The sequence below is a fragment of the Saccoglossus kowalevskii genome, chromosome 16 (genome assembly GCF_978046115.1).
Source record: "Saccoglossus kowalevskii chromosome 16, keSacKowa6.1, whole genome shotgun sequence".
NCBI classification, from domain to species: Eukaryota; Metazoa; Hemichordata; class Enteropneusta; family Harrimaniidae; genus Saccoglossus; species Saccoglossus kowalevskii.
In genome coordinates this window covers 3,289,255-3,311,278 of record NC_140656.1, presented here as the reverse complement: position 1 = coordinate 3,311,278, position 22,024 = coordinate 3,289,255, and the positions used below count along the sequence as shown (strand labels likewise).

The 22,024-nt window shown below is 36.9% G+C and overlaps 1 protein-coding gene across 1 annotated transcript in view; it reads right to left on the bottom strand.

Moving 5' to 3' along the window:
- Positions 1-2,975: 2,975 nt before the first annotated feature.
- LOC100372674 (stalled ribosome sensor GCN1-like) overlaps positions 2,976-22,024 on the bottom strand; it is a 75,422-nt gene continuing 56,373 nt past the window's right edge. The window contains exons 43-50 of the mRNA XM_006818077.3: positions 20,104-20,334; positions 19,211-19,404; positions 11,791-11,905; positions 11,225-11,321; positions 6,208-6,353; positions 5,625-5,729; positions 4,929-5,147; positions 2,976-4,703 (exon numbers count right to left, since the gene is read on the bottom strand). Coding sequence (XP_006818140.2) covers positions 4,578-4,703; positions 4,929-5,147; positions 5,625-5,729; positions 6,208-6,353; positions 11,225-11,321; positions 11,791-11,905; positions 19,211-19,404; positions 20,104-20,334 — 1,233 coding nt within the window. The 3' untranslated portion in view covers positions 2,976-4,577. The remainder of the gene's footprint in view (positions 4,704-4,928; positions 5,148-5,624; positions 5,730-6,207; positions 6,354-11,224; positions 11,322-11,790; positions 11,906-19,210; positions 19,405-20,103; positions 20,335-22,024) is intronic.

The window sequence follows — 22,024 nt, the reverse complement described above, 5'->3', positions numbered from 1 at the left end:
TCCCCAAGACAGACGCTGATTGGAAACTCTAGACTTCTGTATTTGAGTTATATTACTATAAGGTATATTAGATAGTGGATTGATAGTACGATAGAATTGATCAGTTTATATCTACTGTGTGTGTGTGTGTCCTGGAGGAGTACATGTAGCACATATTAGATAGTGGATTGATAGTACGATAGAATTGATCAGTTTATATCTACTGTGTGTGTGTGTGTGTGTGTGTCCTGGAGAAGTACATGTAGCACATATTAGTTTACCCTACAGTTTTGGATACATATGATGAAATCTGCATTTCTAATAAGGAATTGGAGAGAAATTACAAAGGAAGTGTTTTTCGAAATTCATTAAAAATGCATGTTTTAGGTTAATGAGAGTACCATAAAATACTTAGCCATATAACCCAAAATAAAAAGCTCCACCTAATAGTGCCCAATACAAAATGAAAACGTATAAACAGTCACATTATTCCAGTGAAAACTATGTAAGTGGGTGTTTATGATTCCAATACGAGTAACAGGAAGGGCATGATGACATTTTCGAATAAAGAATTCTCTATCTGTTATCTCAATCAAAAAAATCTTTTCACCGTATTTGTTCAGAAAGCACGGGAACAAATTAAACATACAAGCTAGTCATTTATTTACATAAGCGTCACGTGACAGACTAATTGTGTTGCTTTGTTGAAATTACTGCGTCTTTCCGGCCAACTTCAACAACTTTCAAGCTATCATTTTCACACTTTCCACCCACGTTTCACGCCTTTTAACAACTTGCAAACCAACATGTTACAATTGACTATTTTTTGGTGTTTTTTCCAATAAAATAAAATATCATGGAAGTGTGTAAATTACCGCGAAATAAACGATGACATCGCTTTCGCCATTTATACACTCCCATATTTTATTTTATTAAAATATATATCGACAAATAAACAAAAGACTGTATACAAGTCTATTCCACGTCATATTTTATGTCTTTCAACCAAGGTTTTTGACATTCTTTTAACAATTTTTATAAGATACAATTTGCAGAAAAAAACTTAAAGGGCGGTGGTCATCGCCGCATCCTGTTCGATATGGGACTCATAGCGACGTATACAACGCGTGTAAAATACATTGTTTATTTACATGAAATTCGAACACGACGACCACCGCGCTTTAACACGTATCAAACTGCTAGCTAGTTCGCTCGCCCACCGGACGGTGGCTCGCCATATTGCCTTGCAATCACTGTATTAATCGAAGTTACAATTGTAATATCAGACCAGGTAACTGTCAATAGTTAAACACCTAAGAAATGAGAGCGCACTACATTTAACCAACACTCTTTCAACAGAAATGTTTAAAATCATTGGATTCTTTAAAACGACCTTTCAACCCAGCGTGTCTACAGACATTAAACTTTTGGTTTGGTGACCTTTCAACCCAGCGTGGCTACAGACATTAAACTTTTGGTTTGGTGACCTTTCAACCCAGCGTGGCTACAGACATTAAACTTTTGGTTTGGTGACCTTTCAACCCAGAGTGGCTACAAACCTTAAACTTTTGGTTTGGTGATCTTTCTTTACTTCGGGACATAATAAAAAGTCATGTCTTGGTCAGGGGTGATTCATACAGAAAACATTCATCAAATGCATTTCAACGCGGAAGGATACACATTGTTATTATTGTACAAAACAAGTATAAATAAAAACATAACAGGACGATTATACATTACAATTTAGTCTTCAATCTTTATTACGGTTTGATATTATTATTTTCTAATTGATGCCACAGGTCAGTATTCTCCCTGAACCAATCAGATGAAGAGAGTAATTTCGTTACTTGGCAACAATACAGGAATAAACTAGCTCATGATTTGTGTAGTCGATAATCAGTTCGCACTGTTCGGGTCGCAATCGAGTATTAAACTTAACCTTTTAGTCAATTTTCTACCCATTTTTAAAAAGTTTTCACGTATTTATAACCAGCGTTTTCTAACCATGTTTTGACTGTCCATCCAACTGTTCATCACACAACTTTTACATCTTCCTCGCCAACATTTATTTCTACCTTACTGTTACTACTTTATATCAACTTCACAACAAACTTTTACGATTTCCCAACTAACTTTAAAGATTTCAACCAACTTGGCCAAACTCCAACCAAAATTTTATGTCATTCCAAGCAACTTTAACAATTTCAATCATGTTTGCTGACTTTACCAAAGTTTCACTCCTTGCTAGACAGCTTTCCAACCAATAATATTTTCACACTTCTCAACCAAAATCTTCCTAGCCAACATAAACAATTTCAACCAGCTTTACTGACTTCCATCAGTTTTACGTTTCCCGACCAACTTTGCCAACATTGCCCCAAACTACTTAAGCCAGCTTTACTGATTACATCCAACTTACACATTTCTATCAACTAAAACAACTTTGAAACCATTGTTTCTACATACTATTTATGTGTCGCTCAAAGCAATTTCAACCAACTTCCCACTTTTTTACATTCTCTTCGACAACTTTAGCAACCTTCCAGCCAACTTTTTTACACTTCCCTTCAAACTTTCATGTCTCCCCAGCAGACTTCAAGTTTCCTGTCTAGTTCACCAACATGACAATTCAAGACAACTTACACAATTCCAACCTAAGTCTTTTATCTTTTATCTCCTATTTCATCAGTGTCCATTTGTAACAGCCATTGCTGAAATGTGTATACTGAAAGCATAGCATATACGCTCTACACCAACATTTTTTTTACTTGCATCCAGGTCTCAAAATGCCACCATCTATTGAAATCTAACTTGGTCAAGTTAACCTTGAGAATTACAGAGCAAGATGACAACTTAGCAGGTATACTGAGCAAAATATCAAACACATTGCCATGTTGGAAGTTTAACCTCCCTGATGACTTTGCGTTATTTCCCATGATGGGGAGTCATAATTTTCTACAGTCCACACCATGTTCAATAAAATGGCCAATACTCAATTCTTAGTTTTAACATTACAGTTTATTAGATTTTATTTTTTACCAATGTAATTGTGTCTAAAATAATATTTTGGTAAGATTTGGTCATCTCGATGTGGTTATATTTGAACAAAGGTTATGTCGCTTTAACCAACTTGTTCACACTTCCTATAAAATTGTTGTCTTCAACCATTTCAACCAACTTTGCCTACTCTTACCAAAATTTTACCCTTAGTCAACCAACATAAGTGTTTCCCAAATAATTGTTCGCACTCTTTCCAGCCAACTTTAATGAATACAACCACTGTTTTGAACTTCCAATCCACTGCAGTGACCATACTTCATTCAATAGATTACTCACAGCATCTGCCTTTTGGTGACAATTGTATATATGGTATTTTAAATATACTACTTAAAAACTTTTTCAGGGTAAAATATGTCATAAAAGACAAAACAACTAAAAAGTATGTTTATTCAGACATTTTCCATTTATTTCAAGAATGAAAGTGTGAGAGTGGTGGGATATGCCATGCACACAGTTTAAAAGAAATGTTTCTTATTATAAAATGTATAACAGGTAATATATTCGGTATGTTGTGCCTGGCACCAATTTTGTTTCATGGCACTTCTCAAAAACATGTCACTCAATATGAAACTCAATTGTCAGATACCATATCAGCTTTTGGATGAAAACCTGGCTTATTGTAAATGATTCTAGACTGGACAGTATAGAAGCAATGATTATCATGGTGCTACTGTAAGTCATTGATAATATCGGGCGATACAATTATAATCAGTATTTGAGATTCAGTGGAGTTTTAAAATCAAATTAAATTATTTTTCTTCTGGCATCTTTTACACAGTTTGCTTTAACACAAGTATCTTCTGTAGCATAGGTCTAACTGGCCCTACTTTCAAGTTGTTAAATATTCATTAATAGTCATTAGAATTAAAAATGAATTTGGGTGAAAAGTCACAAAATTAATCTTTTCATTGGTTCCTGTAAATTATTAGTTAGTCGTATTTATGTTAGGGTATATGTCAATGGGATCCAGTCAGAAATTCTTTCACAATTGTATATCAAATACTGGAAAAATAAACAAAGAAACAATAGCTAAAAACTTAGGTAATCATTGTTTGAGTTTGAAACTTGTTTGTTTTTTCAAATCTAATGTCTGAGTGCATTCACCGACATGTTGTGTTGAGTCCCTGATTGTATTGTGCAAACTGTAATTCATTTCTGATAGGCAGGATGAGCACTGGTTAAGTTGAATATATGATGTGAATATCAATGAATATCACACGGTAAATCGCCTTTCGCATTACACCGTCATGTTTAAACAACATCTCAATATAATATGCTTTAAACATTTATACAAAGATCATATTTCAATCCTTGATTAATTTTGTACATAACCAGGACAAAAACTGGTCATGGCAATGGATGGGGCAACCATCAGCAAATCATGATGTCATGATTGTCAATTTCAACTGCAAATACTGGCACACAAGGTTCCTAGTTACAGCAATTTTTTTGAAGAATCTGAGCAAGAAAAATAAATAGTGATTAAAAAAGTGTTGGTTTTTCAACCAATTATTCCTCGGAACAGGATAAAACAAAACTCAATGCAACAATGTATCGTCTATCTCCTCATCAGATAGGTGTGGTTGGTTTGCAACTTTGCGTAATTTCTTCATGCAGTCTTGTAAGTTATCTGCAGGCACTGAATCCAGGGCTTTCATGACTTCCTGTAGGAAAAAACAGTTGCAAGAGATTGGTTTAAAAAAACTAAAATTAGCAAAAATTGTGTTTGTTTATGCAGATCTAATTACTTTTATCTCAAATCACCCTTGAAACCCTAAAGTGCTTACATGTATTACAGATTTATCATATCTCAACTATATTCAAATTACCCACCCCACAGTCCCACAATGGAATCACCCAAGCACAAAGCAGCCTGGGAAACATCTTACCTGTAGTAAATCATCATTCCTCCTCAACTGTAATAGACTGACTATAGCTTGTTCACTCGTAGCTTGTACCATGGTATTCCGTTCTTTGGTATTACTGACCAGCACAGTAACAAGTGGTTTAATTATTGCTATATTTAGTGGTTGTTTATTCTGATTTGAGATGTAGTAGATCATTTGTGCCGTCGTAATCTTCAGATCATTGGATGCGCTGTTCAAACTCTAAATGAAAGAAGTGTAATACAGACATCACATCAAACATGAATACTTCCTTTTGAAATAAACTCTCTAAATCACAGAGATGCGGAATTGTTTGAGTTACAGACATCCTGTTACGAAAACATCAAGCTACACAAATTACCACGCCCACTTTTAAGATACCATGATATTTTCTGCCACGAGAATATAAAATAATCCCACGATATATTCTCTCACAATTACCACCTGCAGCTCGGATTGATACAAAATTCACTTCCATTTTTTTTAGCAAGCCTAACAAGCAATGGTATATTACTCAAAATTAGCACAGAAATTTACACAACAAATTTTAAAATGTTGTTGTTGAAATGCTATTTCATTAGTCCATCCCCGGAAAATAAAATCTTCAAATTATCTAAACATAGAACAGTTAATTATTGAAATGACATTATAAAACAAAGATGATAAAATAACAGCAACATTAAACAAGTTTAAACATACCTTGACAAGTGTTGATATGATATTTTGTGGTACAAGACTATCACAATTTAAGTAATGACGTGCAAGAAAACCGATACATCGAATACCACTGACACAGATCGGTATCTAAAATGAAAGTAAAGGTTTTCATCAATGAGGAAAATTAGACTTATCTCGGCAGAACAAATATGTGAAACATCGCTCCCTGAGAAAGCTAAAAACATAAAGGTGTTGAAATTTTATCTAAAAGATATAAAAAAAAAGTAAATATCTTGGCCTCAGTGAGTCTGAATTTAAGAGCACCGATTAAATTCTCCTTACTCATCAATAATCTCAATATTTGATAGTATTTACATAGATGGGCCAGGGGTCAAGGGTCAGTCACAGATATAAAGTGGGAATACAGCTTAAAAAGTGTGGTGGTCATCTCAAGCATACATGTTCAATATGGTCACCATACAATGCACAGCAATGTAGATGATTGCAAGATCTATTGCTCCTAATCCAGAAAAGTAAAGGTCTCTAATAAGTTTTCCAAGTTAAGATTTGAGAAGAATTTCAAATAAATTATAATCGCTTACATGCATGAAGCAGAACTACTTACCCTGTCTGTGGTGGCATTAGCCATGGCTATATCCAATAGTTTTTCTTCTCTCTTAGCCAAGACTTGTTCTGGTGCTTCCTTCAAAGCAACACCTATGGCTACACTAGTACCATGTTTCACTGTCCAATCAGCGCTGGGATCAGAAACTACAAGAAATAGAGGTCACACCAAACAAATGAAAGAACATCCAAAAAGCGCATCAATATACGTTAACATTTGTGTTGAATCCTCATCGTGCCAGCCCAATGCACTTTACATTGTCTTAACCAGATAAGGATTAAAAGCTGTACTTCCTCTGTAATGCATGAGTAACCAAAAACCAAGCTAAAAGGGTTAATTAGTATGCAAATTAAGTCATTATTATGTACCATTTTAAATAAAACAAGACATGACATGTCATGTCATAGCCCCCGCTGAGAAAAAATTTATATTGAACTGGGTTTGTGTCAGAGTGAATTAATTCATTGTGAGCTGTATTAAAATTCTGTTATTAATTGTTCAGAATTGATGTGTTACAATTTTAGGGGGTGGGGTACAAATTTATTCATTTGGCTTTTCTGAGACAATTTATAACTTGTTAAACATATAATGTGATGTGCACTTGTAAACAATTACCTGTCCCTGTACCAACTTTGAACAAAACTAGATGACCATATCTGAGAAAAAGCTTGTTTTTTTTAGATTTTTAAGGAAAAAAATGGCCTCCAAGCCGTAAAAATTTATTCAATCAAACAGGTCATAAATGACACTGCCTTCACTTGTTGTTATTTGAAAGTTGCAACATATAATTTGTCCAGTTTTTGGCATGGACATAAATTGGCAAACATGATTTCTATGGCATTTTCAAGTTTGTAGCACTCTCCATGCTGGTCTCAGGAAGAACACCAGAGAGCAACAAACAAGTACAACAGGTAAAATGACATGTAAGTATGCAAATCACATCTGCAAATATGTTGAAGAGTCAGTGTTGTGTCTGTTCGAATAAACTTCCTTGTACAACTGTATTCCTAATACAAGAACACTGTCAATCACAGAACTGTTCCAGCGAAAAACTTCTGATATTTTAGACAGTAACAGGGCAATGATACTGTTTGTCATACAAGTACTAGCACCAGATGAGGAACTGAGAAACTGCAATGATCCTTGGTGTACATTACCTGTGTCAACAACTTTACTTCCCATGTACTTCATGTACAGATCTACATGTAGTTTGTGGCCCTAAATAAGGACAAGAGTACTTCTCATATGACAATAATACAAATAAAGTGCAAGAATCCAGAAAAATATTATCAAGTTTTTATTATCATACATTAATATTAACAAATCGTGTTAAATTGAACTTTTATGTACAGAGAAACACATATTTATGCTTTGGTTGACAGCAAAACTTTATACAGTTGTCAGACATGCAGCGAATAGTATGCTTTTGTAATACATTGTATATGCAGTTCCAGTGGCTTTACTTTCTGAGAAAAAAATTCTGGCTCTGCACCTGAAAAAAACAAAAAAACATTTAGTCAAAAGTAAGCAAAGGTTGTAGCATATGTGCTCCCATTAGCTGTTAAATTTAATTAAAAAAGATATTTGTGTACTGTCTTTTCAGTACGAAAACATATTACTTAATATATTTATACCAGCCAGAAAGAAATTGCATTAGGAATAAACATGGACAACAATTGATGCATGTCTAGCAATATACTGTTTGAAAGGCTGCAAGATGTAATGAAATAGCAAACTAATCACTACTCGAGTCGGACTGGCTGGAAAACTGCACAATACATACAAAAATGTATGCAAATGATATATGAGCAGCTCCACCAAATTTAAAAATATTCTTTCCATAGTTATGACTCTAATGTGAGTGTGATTTTCCACTCCTTAGCAATACTAGTTTGTGTATTGTATTGTATTGTACTGTACTGTATCATACAAGTTTATTGTGATTCTAAATGTGTTTGTAATATTATTTAGCTTTATTTAGCATTCTGTTTAGTTGGTTAACTTTACTGCATCTTAATGTAGTTTATTTTATTTTTATACGACCATAGAACAACTCACTGTAGTTTGTTTTAATGTTGAATAAATATTATAATATTATTATTATTATTGAAATCAGTCACTGCAAACCTCTTAAATCACGAGGTAAACTTTCAATTTACACAATACATAATCAGTTCCTACAACAATAATAATCAAAGAAAGCTTAGAAAGAACTCCCGTGTGCTGAGAGTATTGAAGACACATTAAAAATTAATTCAAAATTACTTGTACATGAGATATTGATAGAAAAGCTGAAAACTAATTATGTACATCAGGTAACTAATATGAACAGAACAGAACAAAAAAATTATGAATTATTATGCTAATTAGAGAATTAATATGAACAAATTTTAACCCAAAATTAATCAGGCCTGTCTATTGTCCTAGAGCATTTATGTACCAAATTTTATTCAAATGTGATGATCAGTAATTGAGATATCAGTGTTAATTAATTATGTTAATTAGGAGATTAATAAGCATAAATATTTACCAAAAACTAATTGGGTTTCTGCATAGTTCTCTTTAAAAGTTTCATTAAAATCCAATTTGTGGTTCTTTATATATCAGTGGAACATTATGCAAATTAGGTAATTAATATCCAATTAAAACTAATTAGGTCTCTGCATAATCCTAGAAGATCTATGTAGCAAGTCTCATTGAAATATGATGATTACTACTTGATATATCAAAAGCTGAAAATTAATTAATTATGCAAATTAGATAATTAATATGTACTCATATTACCCTAAAAACTATCAGGTTTGTGCAGTGTCCTATGACATCTATGTACCAAGTGTCATTGAAATGTGATGATTACTACTTGAAATATCAAAAGCTGAAAATTAATTAATTATGCAAATTAGCTAATTAATATATACTGATATTAGCCTAAAACTATCAGGTCTGTGCAGTGTCCTATGATGTCTATGTACCAAATTTCATTGAAATGTGATGATTACTACTTGAAATATCAGAAGCTGAAAATTAATTAATTATGCAAATTAGGTAATTAATATGTACTCGTATTACCTTAAAAACTATCAGGTCTGTGCAGTGTCCTATGACATCTATGTACCAAGTGTCATTGAAATGTGATGATTACTACTTGAAATATCAAAAGCTGAAAATTAATTAATTATGCAAATTAGGTAATTAATATGTACTCATATTACCTTAAAAACTATCAGGTCTGTGCAGTGTCCTATGACATCTATGTACCAAGTTTCATTGAAATGTGATGATTACTACTTAAAATATCAAAAGCTGAAAATTAATTAATTATGCTAATTAGGTAATTAATATCTACTGATATTACCCAAAAAACTATCAGGTCTGTGCAGTGTCCTATGACATCTATGTACCAAATTTCATTGAAATGTGATGATTACTACTTGAAATATCAAAAGCTGAAATATAATTAATTATGCTAATTAGGTAATTAATATGTACTCTTATTACCCTAAAAACTATCAGGTCTGTGCAGTGTCCTATGACATCTATGTACCAAGTGTCATTGAAATGTGATGATTAGTACTTGAAATATCAAAAGCTGAAAATTAATTAATTATGCAAATTAGGTAATTAATATGTACTCATATTACCCTAAAAACTATCAGGTCTGTGCAGTGTCCTATGACATCTATGTACCAAGTTTTATTGAAATGTGATGATTAGCACTTGAGATATCAGTGGAAAAGTCGAAAATTGATTAATCATTATGCAAATTAGGTAATTAATATTGCACAGATTTTTACCCAAAACTAATCAAATCTGCGCATTAGTTTGGAGCATCTGTGTGCCAAGTTTCATCAAAATCCAATGAGTGGTTCTTTAGATATCAGTGGAACAGTCATGAAACAGCCAAAAATCAGCTAATTATCATGCAAATTAGGTAATTAATATGCATGGATTTTTACCAAAACCTAATCAAATCTGCGCATTGGCCCAGAGCATCTATGCACCAAGTTTCATCAAAAACTGATGTATGGTTCTTGAGATATCAGTGGAACAGACGGACACACATACACACATACAGACACACTAACTGCAAAGACTCCCTTTTTGTGCTTCGCACACAGGAGTCAAAAAGGAAGTTTTTCTGACGAAACTCTCGCCAGGTTAGCGATAGTTTCTCACGATCACTAAACCCGAGACACAAACGATAATTCAAAGTGTATAAATAACATAACAAGCACAGTTTCTTACCTTTGAAATTGACGAGACACAATTTTGTCCATATAAGCGTTGCGCAAATAAAGATACAATTCCGGCATACAATATCCTCACACAAAAATGACTGTGATTTCCACCGAGACGAGAACTGCGTATGCGTCATCAAAACTCAGATTAAACTCGGGTAATTTCGGGAAAAGTCGGATTTTCCAGCAGTTTTGAAGGAAAAATGTTAAAAATCTGAACCAACTCTGAACTGAATTGGATCACACATGTGTGAGAAAAAGCTGGTAACATGAAAATGTGCACACACGGATGCACAGACACGACCCAAATTAATACAGAGCCGACATGGGCTAAAAACCAAAAAATTCAGAAAATCATAAACAAGCGAAAAATGGAAATTAGTATGCTAATTAGGTTTTCAATACGCACACACTATTAACACAAAGTACATGTATTGTCACAAATAGAACAAATCTGCGGGAGCTCAATTCTGTTATTACTGAAAATAAAGTAAGTAAATATCTTTGAATATACAGCAAGTTAAATATTATGATAAATGGAAGTACACTTGTACTGCAACGATTACGAGGAATGCTGCTTGTGCACAGAACTAAATTGCCTTGCTAAAAGACACATCACAGGAGGTCCACCAAAAAGATTCCTAATAACCAATACAATACAACGATGCAGATAGCTGTAAACTTGTTGTAGCTAGCATAGAAGTAAAAGCAAGTAAAAAACACCTAATGCACAACAATGTTAAATCAAAGTACACACAAATAAAAACATGTTTATTTACTTAGTAAATGATCGTCAAGTAATGATAGCAATTCAGCTTCAGGTAAACATGCACACAACGATCCAACACATCCTGCTGCACACATACGACTGACGTCCTACAAAAAACAAAAGATTATCATAATAAATAATTTGACAGAAAAAATTATTGTACAGGGAAACGTCTGCGTTGAACAATTGATGAGTGCTGAGGTTCTTGATGTATTTGGAGCAACTGTTTCATTTCAACAAATTGACTTTATTAGCTGTCGCAATCCAAGTTTAAACATAACCGCATGTACAAATATTATTAGTACACTGTGTCACTTTAACTAAAACATTCCTAATCAAATGTTGTTAATATAAATGCATACACACATATAAATCTGTATTATAAGCTGTATCACTAATAGAGGCCTGACCCCATTTTTTTTTACAATTGAGAATCAAAAATTAACCATTTCTCATATGTATAGATTGCTCTAATAGCAGCCTCACTGTTGCACTGTAGCATATTAATAGGAGCCATAGTTTCTAATACAGATTTTATTTTGAGCACGACTATAAAGACTTTTTAGACATGCTTACCTCATTTTGTCCCAGCATTCCTATAAGAGTTGTGGTGACTGTCTTCCTAATAGCATCTCCCATTTTGTGACCAGCTCCACGAATCACTCCTCTCAATGCATGTAATGTAGTCTCTCTGGTTAAGAAAGAAAAAGTTTTGTTATTCTTAAAAAGACAACATGAAATAAAAATAAATTAAACATGCCTGTATAAGCAAAATACCAGACTCAACTTTGAGATCATGGTCATGAGTATTACCAAACTCTACTATGGGGTCACTATGGGGTCACAGTGATGGGTTTCACCTAACTCTACTATGGGGTCACAGTGATGAGTTTCACCTAACTCTACTATGGGGTCACAGTGATGAGTTTTACCTAACTCTACTATGGGGTCACAGTGATGGGTTTCACCCAACTCTACTATGGGGTCACAGTGATGGGTTTCATCTAACTCTACTATGGGGTCACAGTGATGGGTTTCACCTAACTCTACTATGGGGTCACAGTGATGGGTTTCACCTAACTCTACTATGGGGTCACAGTGATGGGTTTCACCTAACTCTACTATGGGGTTACAGTGATGGGTTTTACCTAACTCTACTATGGGGTCACAGTGATGAGTTTTACCTAACTCTACTATGGGGTCACAGTGATGGGTTTCACCCAACTCTACTATGGGGTTACAGTGATGGGTTTCATCTAACTCTACTATGGGGTCACAGTGATGGGTTTCACCTAACTCTACTATGGGGTCACAGTGATGGGTTTCACCTAACTCTACTATGGGGTCACAGTGATGGGTTTCACCTAACTCTACTATGGGGTTACAGTGATGGGTTTCACCTAACTCTACTATGGGGTCACAGTGATGGGTTTCACCCAACTCTACTATGGGGTTACAGTGATGGGTTTCACCCAACTCTACTATGGGGTTACAGTGATGAGTTTCACCCAACTCTACTATGGGGTCACAGTGATGGGTTTCACCTAACTCTACTATGGGGTCACAGTGATGGGTTTCACCCAACTCTACTATGGGGTCACAGTGATGGGTTTCACCTAACTCTACTATGGGGTCACAGTGATGGGTTTCACCTAACTCTACAATGGGGTCACAGTGATGGGTTTCACCTAACTCTACTATGGGGTTACAGTGATGGGTTTCACCTAACTCTACTATGGGGTCACAGTGATGAGTTTCACCCAACTCTACTATGGGGTCACAGTGATGGGTTTCACCTAACTCTACTATGGGGTCACAGTGATGGGTTTCACCTAACTCTACTATGGAGTCACAGTGATGGGTTTCACCTAACTCTACTATGGAGTCACAGTGATGGGTTTCACCTAACTCTACTATGGGGTCACAGTGATGGGTTTCACCCAACTCTACTATGGGGTTACAGTGATGGGTTTCACCTAACTCTACTATGGAGTCACAGTGATGGGTTTCACCTAACTCTACTATGGGGTCACAGTGATGGGTTTCACCTAACTCTACTATGGGGTTACAGTGATGGGTTTCACCTAACTCTACTATGGGGTTACAGTGATGAGTTTCACCCAACTCTACTATGGGGTCACAGTGATGGGTTTCACCTAACTCTACTATGGGGTCACAGTGATGGGTTTCACCCAACTCTACTATGGGGTCACAGTGATGGGTTTCACCTAACTCTACTATGGGGTTACAGTGATGGGTTTCACCTAACTCTACTATGGGGTCACAGTGATGGGTTTCACCCAACTCTACTATGGGGTCACAGTGATGGGTTTCACCTAACTCTACTATGGGGTTACAGTGATGGGTTTCACCTAACTCTACTATGGGGTCACAGTGATGGGTTTCACCCAACTCTACTATGGGGTCACAGTGATGGGTTTCACCAAACTCTACTATGGGGTTACAGTGATGGGTTTCACCTAACTCTACTATGGGATCACAGTGATGGGTTTCACCCAACTCTACTATGGGGTCACAGTGATGAGTTTCATCTAACTCTTACTATGGGGTTACAGTGATGGGTTTCACCTAACTCTAATATGGGGTCACAGTGATGGGTTTCACCTAACTCTACTATGGGGTTACAGTGATGGGTTTCACCTAACTCTACTATGGGGTCACAGTGATGGGTTTCACCCAACTCTACTATGGGGTCACAGTGATGGGTTTCACCTAACTCTACCATGGGGTCACAGTGATGGGTTTCACCTAACTCTACTATGGGGTCACAGTGATGAGTTTCATCTAACTCTTACTATGGGGTTACAGTGATGGGTTTCACCTAACTCTACTATGGGGTCACAGTGATGGGTTTCACCTAACTCTACTATGGGGTTACAGTGATGGGTTTCACCTAACTCTTACTATGGGGTTACAGTGATGGGTTTCACCTAACTCTACTATGGGGTCACAGTGATGAGTTTCACCTAACTCTACTATGGGGTCACAGTGATGAGTTTCATCTAACTCTTACTATGGGGTTACAGTGATGGGTTTCACCTAACTCTACTATGGGGTCACAGTGATGAGTTTCACCTAACTCTACTATGGGGTCACAGTGATGGGTTTCACCTAACTCTACTATGGGGTCACAGTGATGAGTTTCACCTAACTCTACTATGGGGTCACAGTGATGAGTTTCATCTAACTCTTACTATGGGGTTACAGTGATGGGTTTCACCTAACTCTACTATGGGGTCACAGTGATGAGTTTCACCTAACTCTACTATGGGGTCACAGTGATGGGTTTCACCTAACTCTACTATGGGGTCACAGTGATGAGTTTTACCTAACTCTACTATGGGGTCACAGTGATGGGTTTCACCCAACTCTACTATGGGGTTACAGTGATGGGTTTCACCTAACTCTACTATGGGGTTACAGTGATGGGTTTCACCTAACTCTACTATGGGGTCACAGTGATGAGTTTCACCTAACTCTACTATGGGGTCACAGTGATGAGTTTCATCTAACTCTTACTATGGGGTTACAGTGATGGGTTTCACCTAACTCTACTATGGGGTTACAGTGATGGGTTTCACCTAACTCTACTATGGGGTCACAGTGATGGGTTTCACCTAACTCTACTATGGGGTTACAGTGATGGGTTTCACCTAACTCTACTATGGGGTCACAGTGATGAGTTTCACCTAACTCTACTATGGGGTCACAGTGATGAGTTTCATCTAACTCTTACTATGGGGTTACAGTGATGGGTTTCACCTAACTCTACTATGGGGTCACAGTGATGAGTTTCACCTAACTCTACTATGGGGTCACAGTGATGAGTTTCATCTAACTCTTACTATGGGGTTACAGTGATGGGTTTCACCTAACTCTACTATGGGGTCACAGTGATGAGTTTCACCTAACTCTACTATGGGGTCACAGTGATGAGTTTCATCTAACTCTTACTATGGGGTTACAGTGATGGGTTTCACCTAACTCTACTATGGGGTCACAGTGATGGGTTTCACCTAACTCTACTATGGGGTTACAGTGATGGGTTTCACCTAACTCTACTATGGGGTCACAGTGATGGGTTTCACCCAACTCTACTATGGGGTCACAGTGATGGGTTTCACCTAACTCTACTATGGGGTCACAGTGATGGGTTTCACCCAACTCTACTATGGGGTCACAGTGATGGGTTTCACCTAACTCTACTATGGGGTTACAGTGATGGGTTTCACCTAACTCTACTATGGGGTCACAGTGATGGGTTTCACCCAACTCTACTATGGGGTTACAGTGATGGGTTTCACCTAACTCTACTATGGAGTCACAGTGATGGGTTTCACCTAACTCTACTATGGGGTCACAGTGATGGGTTTCACCTAACTCTACTATGGGGTTACAGTGATGGGTTTCACCTAACTCTACTATGGGGTCACAGTGATGGGTTTCACCTAACTCTACTATGGGGTTACAGTGATGGGTTTCACCTAACTCTACTATGGGGTCACAGTGATGGGTTTCACCCAACTCTACTATGGGGTCACAGTGATGGGTTTCACCTAACTCTACTATGGGGTTACAGTGATGGGTTTCACCTAACTCTACTATGGGGTCACAGTGATGGGTTTCACCCAACTCTACTATGGGGTCACAGTGATGGGTTTCACCAAACTCTACTATGGGGTCACAGTGATGGGTTTCACCCAACTCTACTATGGGGTCACAGTGATGAGTTTCACCTAACTCTACTATGGGGTCACAGTGATGAGTTTCACCTAACTCTACTATGGGGTCACAGTGATGAGTTTCATCTAACTCTACTATGGGGTTACAGTGATGGGTTTCACCTAACTCTACTATGGGGTCACAGTGATGGGTTTCACCTAACTCTACTATGGGGTTACAGTGATGGGTTTCACCTAACTCTACTATGGGGTCACAGTGATGGGTTTCACCCAACTCTACTATGGGGTCACAGTGATGGGTTTCACCTAACTCTACTATGGGGTTACAGTGATGGGTTTCACCTAACTCTACTATGGGGTCACAGTGATGGGTTTCACCCAACTCTACTATGGGGTCACAGTGATGGGTTTCACCTAACTCTACTATGGGGTCACAGTGATGGGTTTCACCTAACTCTACTATGGGGTCACAGTGATGAGTTTCACCTAACTCTACTATGGGGTCACAGTGATGAGTTTCATCTAACTCTACTATGGGGTTACAGTGATGGGTTTCACCTAACTCTACTATGGGGTCACAGTGATGGGTTTCACCTAACTCTACTATGGGGTTACAGTGATGGGTTTCACCTAACTCTACTATGGGGTCACAGTGATGGGTTTCACCCAACTCTACTATGGGGTCACAGTGATGGGTTTCACCTAACTCTACTATGGGGTTACAGTGATGGGTTTCACCTAACTCTACTATGGGGTCACAGTGATGGGTTTCACCCAACTCTACTATGGGGTCACAGTGATGGGTTTCACCTAACTCTACTATGGGGTCACAGTGATGGGTTTCACCTAACTCTACTATGGGGTCACAGTGATGGGTTTCACCCAACTCTACTATGGGGTCACAGTGATGAGTTTCACCTAACTCTACTATGGGGTCACAGTGATGGGTTTCACCTAACTCTACTATGGGGTTACAGTGATGGGTTTCACCTAACTCTACTATGGGGTTACAGTGATGGGTTTCACCTAACTCTACTATGGGGTTACAGTGATGGGTTTCACCTAACTCTACTATGGGGTCACAGTGATGAGTTTCACCTAACTCTACTATGGGGTCACAGTGATGGGTTTCACCCAACTCTACTATGGGGTCACAGTGATGGGTTTCACCTAACTCTACTATGGGGTTACAGTGATGGGTTTCACCTAACTCTACTATGGGGTCACAGTGATGGGTTTCACCCAACTCTACTATGGGGTCACAGTGATGGGTTTCACCAAACTCTACTATGGGGTTACAGTGATGGGTTTCACCTAACTCTACTATGGGGTCACAGTGATGGGTTTCACCCAACTCTACTATGGGGTCACAGTGATGAGTTTCACCTAACTCTACTATGGGGTCACAGTGATGAGTTTCACCTAACTCTACTATGGGGTCACAGTGATGAGTTTCATCTAACTCTACTATGGGGTTACAGTGATGGGTTTCACCTAACTCTACTATGGGGTCACAGTGATGGGTTTCACCTAACTCTACTATGGGGTTACAGTGATGGGTTTCACCTAACTCTACTATGGGGTCACAGTGATGGGTTTCACCCAACTCTACTATGGGGTCACAGTGATGGGTTTCACCTAACTCTACTATGGGGTTACAGTGATGGGTTTCACCTAACTCTACTATGGGGTCACAGTGATGGGTTTCACCCAACTCTACTATGGGGTCACAGTGATGGGTTTCACCTAACTCTACTATGGGGTCACAGTGATGGGTTTCACCTAACTCTACTATGGGGTCACAGTGATGGGTTTCACCCAACTCTACTATGGGGTCACAGTGATGAGTTTCACCTAACTCTACTATGGGGTCACAGTGATGGGTTTCACCTAACTCTACTATGGGGTTACAGTGATGGGTTTCACCTAACTCTACTATGGGGTTACAGTGATGGGTTTCACCTAACTCTACTATGGGGTTACAGTGATGGGTTTCACCTAACTCTACTATGGGGTCACAGTGATGAGTTTCACCTAACTCTACTATGGGGTCACAGTGATGAGTTTCACCTAACTCTACTATGGGGTTACAGTGATGGGTTTCACCTAACTCTACTATGGGGTTACAGTGATGGGTTTTACCTAACTCTACTATGGGGTTACAGTGATGGGTTTCACCTAACTCTACTATGGGGTCACAGTGATGGGTTTCACCTAACTCTACTATGGGGTCACAGTGATGGGTTTCACCTAACTCTACTATGGGGTCACAGTGATGAGTTTCACCTAACTCTACTATGGGGTCACAGTGATGAGTTTCATCTAACTCTACTATGGGGTTACAGTGATGAGTTTCACCTAACTCTACTATGGGGTTACAGTGATGGGTTTCACCTAACTCTACTATGGGGTCACAGTGATGAGTTTCATCTAACTCTACTATGGGGTTACAGTGATGAGTTTCACCTAACTCTACTATGGGGTTACAGTGATGAGTTTCACCTAACTCTACTATGGGGTCACAGTGATGAGTTTCATCTAACTCTACTATGGGGTTACAGTGATGAGTTTCACCTAACTCTACTATGGGGTTACAGTGATGAGTTTCACCTAACTCTACTATGGGGTCACAGTGATGAGTTTCATCTAACTCTACTATGGGGTTACAGTGATGAGTTTCACCTAACTCTACTATGGGGTTACAGTGATGAGTTTCACCTAACTCTACTATGGGGTTACAGTGATGGGTTTCACCTAACTCTACTATGGGGTCACAGTGATGAGTTTCACCTAACTCTACTATGGGGTCACAGTGATGAGTTTCATCTAACTCTACTATGGGGTTACAGTGATGAGTTTCACCTAACTCTACTATGGGGTCACAGTGATGGGTTTCACCTAACTCTACTATGGGGTCACAGTGATGGGTTTCACCTAACTCTACTATGGGGTCACAGTGATGAGTTTCACCTAACTCTACTATGGGGTCACAGTGATGAGTTTCATCTAACTCTACTATGGGGTCACAGTGATGGGTTTCACCTAACTCTACTATGGGGTCACAGTGATGGGTTTCACCTAACTCTACTATGGGGTCACAGTGATGAGTTTCACCTAACTCTACTATGGGGTCACAGTGATGAGTTTCATCTAACTCTACTATGGGGTTACAGTGATGGGTTTCACCTAACTCTACTATGGGGTTACAGTGATGGGTTTCACCTAACTCTACTATGGGGTCACAGTGATGAGTTTCATCTAACTAACTATGAGATAATGGTGATAAGCTTTACCTGACACTGCTGTCATCGGCGTTTTTAACTCCCGAATGTAGCTCTGTAAATAATGGATCGACTCTTGTATGAATAACTATAAGTTTCTCTAATGCTGCAGCGGATTTCAGACGAACAGCCCTGTTTGGATCATTCAAAGCTTTCAAGAATGTAGTTTGGAGTTGAGGTAAAAATGGTTTTAACATCACTCCTACCTGTAAATTGAGAAAAACGTACTCTTTAAAGGTCCATGTCTTGTAGCACATCTCGTGTTTTAGAACATTTAGTCTATATTATTTTCTTAACTCGTTAATATCTACACTTACAATGTATAAATGTTGATATATAATGTCAGGCTTTCTGAAGCACTGAGTGAAGGATTCTGGGTAAAACTTTTGATACTATTTTAAGATCAAAGGGAAAACAATTTTAAACCTAAAAAGCCCATAGCACAAGAAAACTTAGCCACCAAAAAAAAGAGTATTTTGTAGAATGAACTTTTTTTTATCATAGTTTAATAATCAGAAAATTCATCACAGAACATGTAATATGTCACTCCTTAGTAAAATTCTCCGCTGCAAAAGTCAGACAGTGAACTATTCTTGAAAGAAGTCATAGTAGATATCATTTAATTTAGTCACTTATGTACCATTTAGAAGCAAAATGAAAACCTTTAAAAAACTAAGACGATTTCAAGACCTTAAAACCACAAATGCAATGCATATTTGAGACATCTTTGTATATCCTCCAGGAGCCCTGGGTGAGTATTTTTCCCTTTGTGTGTGTTGCGTCTGAGACTTTCATTCATTATTTTTTTATTTTTAATTCTTATCCTCTATATGCTCCATAAAATGAGAAACCTTTGATTTTTTTCAAAATATTTCTAGGTAGAAACTTAATATGCAAATACAGACCTTTGCAAGTAGCAAGCCTAATGTGTCCAAGACAGCAACTTTAACATTCCAACTGAATCGATCACCAAGAATACGAATTAAGGGTCCTGTAATATGCACAACTGAAGGTTTCAATGCTTCTGCACTGGTCAGCTTGATGACTTCTCCTAAACCAATCGCAGCTTGTTCTCGTAGTTCAGGAGATCCATTTAAAATACCTTCTCTGAATAGTGGCAGCACTGGTGTGATACCCTGAGAAAGAAGATACAAATCAAACTTGTTAGATTACAACCATGTGCCAGTGAATATCTATCCATTTAATTATTATTTCATCGGATAAAAAGGAATTATAAGATAAGGTTATTCGACTTAGATATCTATGTTTGGTGATATACATTGAAGACTTAGATATCTATGTTAGGTGATATACATTGAAGACTTAGATATCTATGTTAGGTGATATAACATTAAAGACTTAGATATCTATATTTGGTGATATACATTGAAGACTTAGATATCTATGTACAGTGGTATACATTGAAGACTTAGATATCTATGTACTGTGATATACATTGAAGACTTAGATATCTATGTTTGGTGATATACATTGAAGACTTAGATATCTATATTTGGTGATATACATTGAAGACTTAGATATCTATGTTTAGTGATATACATTAAAGACTTAGATATCTATGTACAGTGATATACATTGAAGACTTAGATATCTATGTACAGTGATATACATTAAAGACTTAGATATCTATATTTGGTGATATACATTAAAGACTTAGATATCTATATTTGGTGATATACATTGAAGACTTAGATATCTATATTTGGTGATATACATTGAAGACTTAGATATCTATATTTGGTGATATACATTGAAGACTTAGATATCTATATTTGGTGATATACATTGAAGACTTAGATATCTATGGTGATATACATTGAAGACTTAGATATCTATATTTTGTGATATACATTGAAGACTTAGATATCTATGTACAGTGATATACATTAAAGACTTAGATATCTATGTTTGGTGATATACATTAAAGACTTAGATATCTATATTTGGTGATATACATTAAAGACTTAGATATCTATGTACAGTGATATACATTAAAGACTTAGATATCTATGTTTGGTGATATACATTAAAGACTTAGATATCTATGTTTGGTGATATACATTAAAGACTTAGATATCTATGTACAGTGATATACATTAAAGACTTAGATATCTATGTACAGTGATATACATTGAAGACTTAGATATCTATGTACAGTGATATACATTAAAGACTTAGATACCTATGTTTAGTGATATACATTAAAGACTTAGATATCTATGTACAGTGATATACATTAAAGACTTAGATACCTATGTTTAGTGATATACATTAAAGACTTAGATATCTATGTTTAGTGATATACATTGAAGACTTAGATATCTATGTACAGTGATATACATTAAAGACTTAGATATCTATGTACAGTGATATACATTAAAGACTTAGATATCTATGTTTAGTGATATACATTGAAGACTTAGATATCTATATTTGGTGATATACATTAAAGACTTAGATATCTATGTACAGTGATATACATTAAAGACATAGATATCTATGTACAGTGATATACATTAAAGACTTAGATATCTATGTACAGTGATATACATTGAAGACTTAGATATCTATGTTTGGTGATATACATTGAAGACTTAGATATCTATGTACAGTGATATACATTAAAGACTTAGACATCAATCAAGTCCACCACAGAATGCATGTAGCACTTAGTTATGCAATTTTGTGCTTTAAAGTGAGTAGTTGACTATCTATCAAACCAACAACCTTACTGATACAAGGCTGACACTGAACCATACCCTTGTATCAACATCTAAGTTGTCTAATATCAAGTCAAGTGTTAGT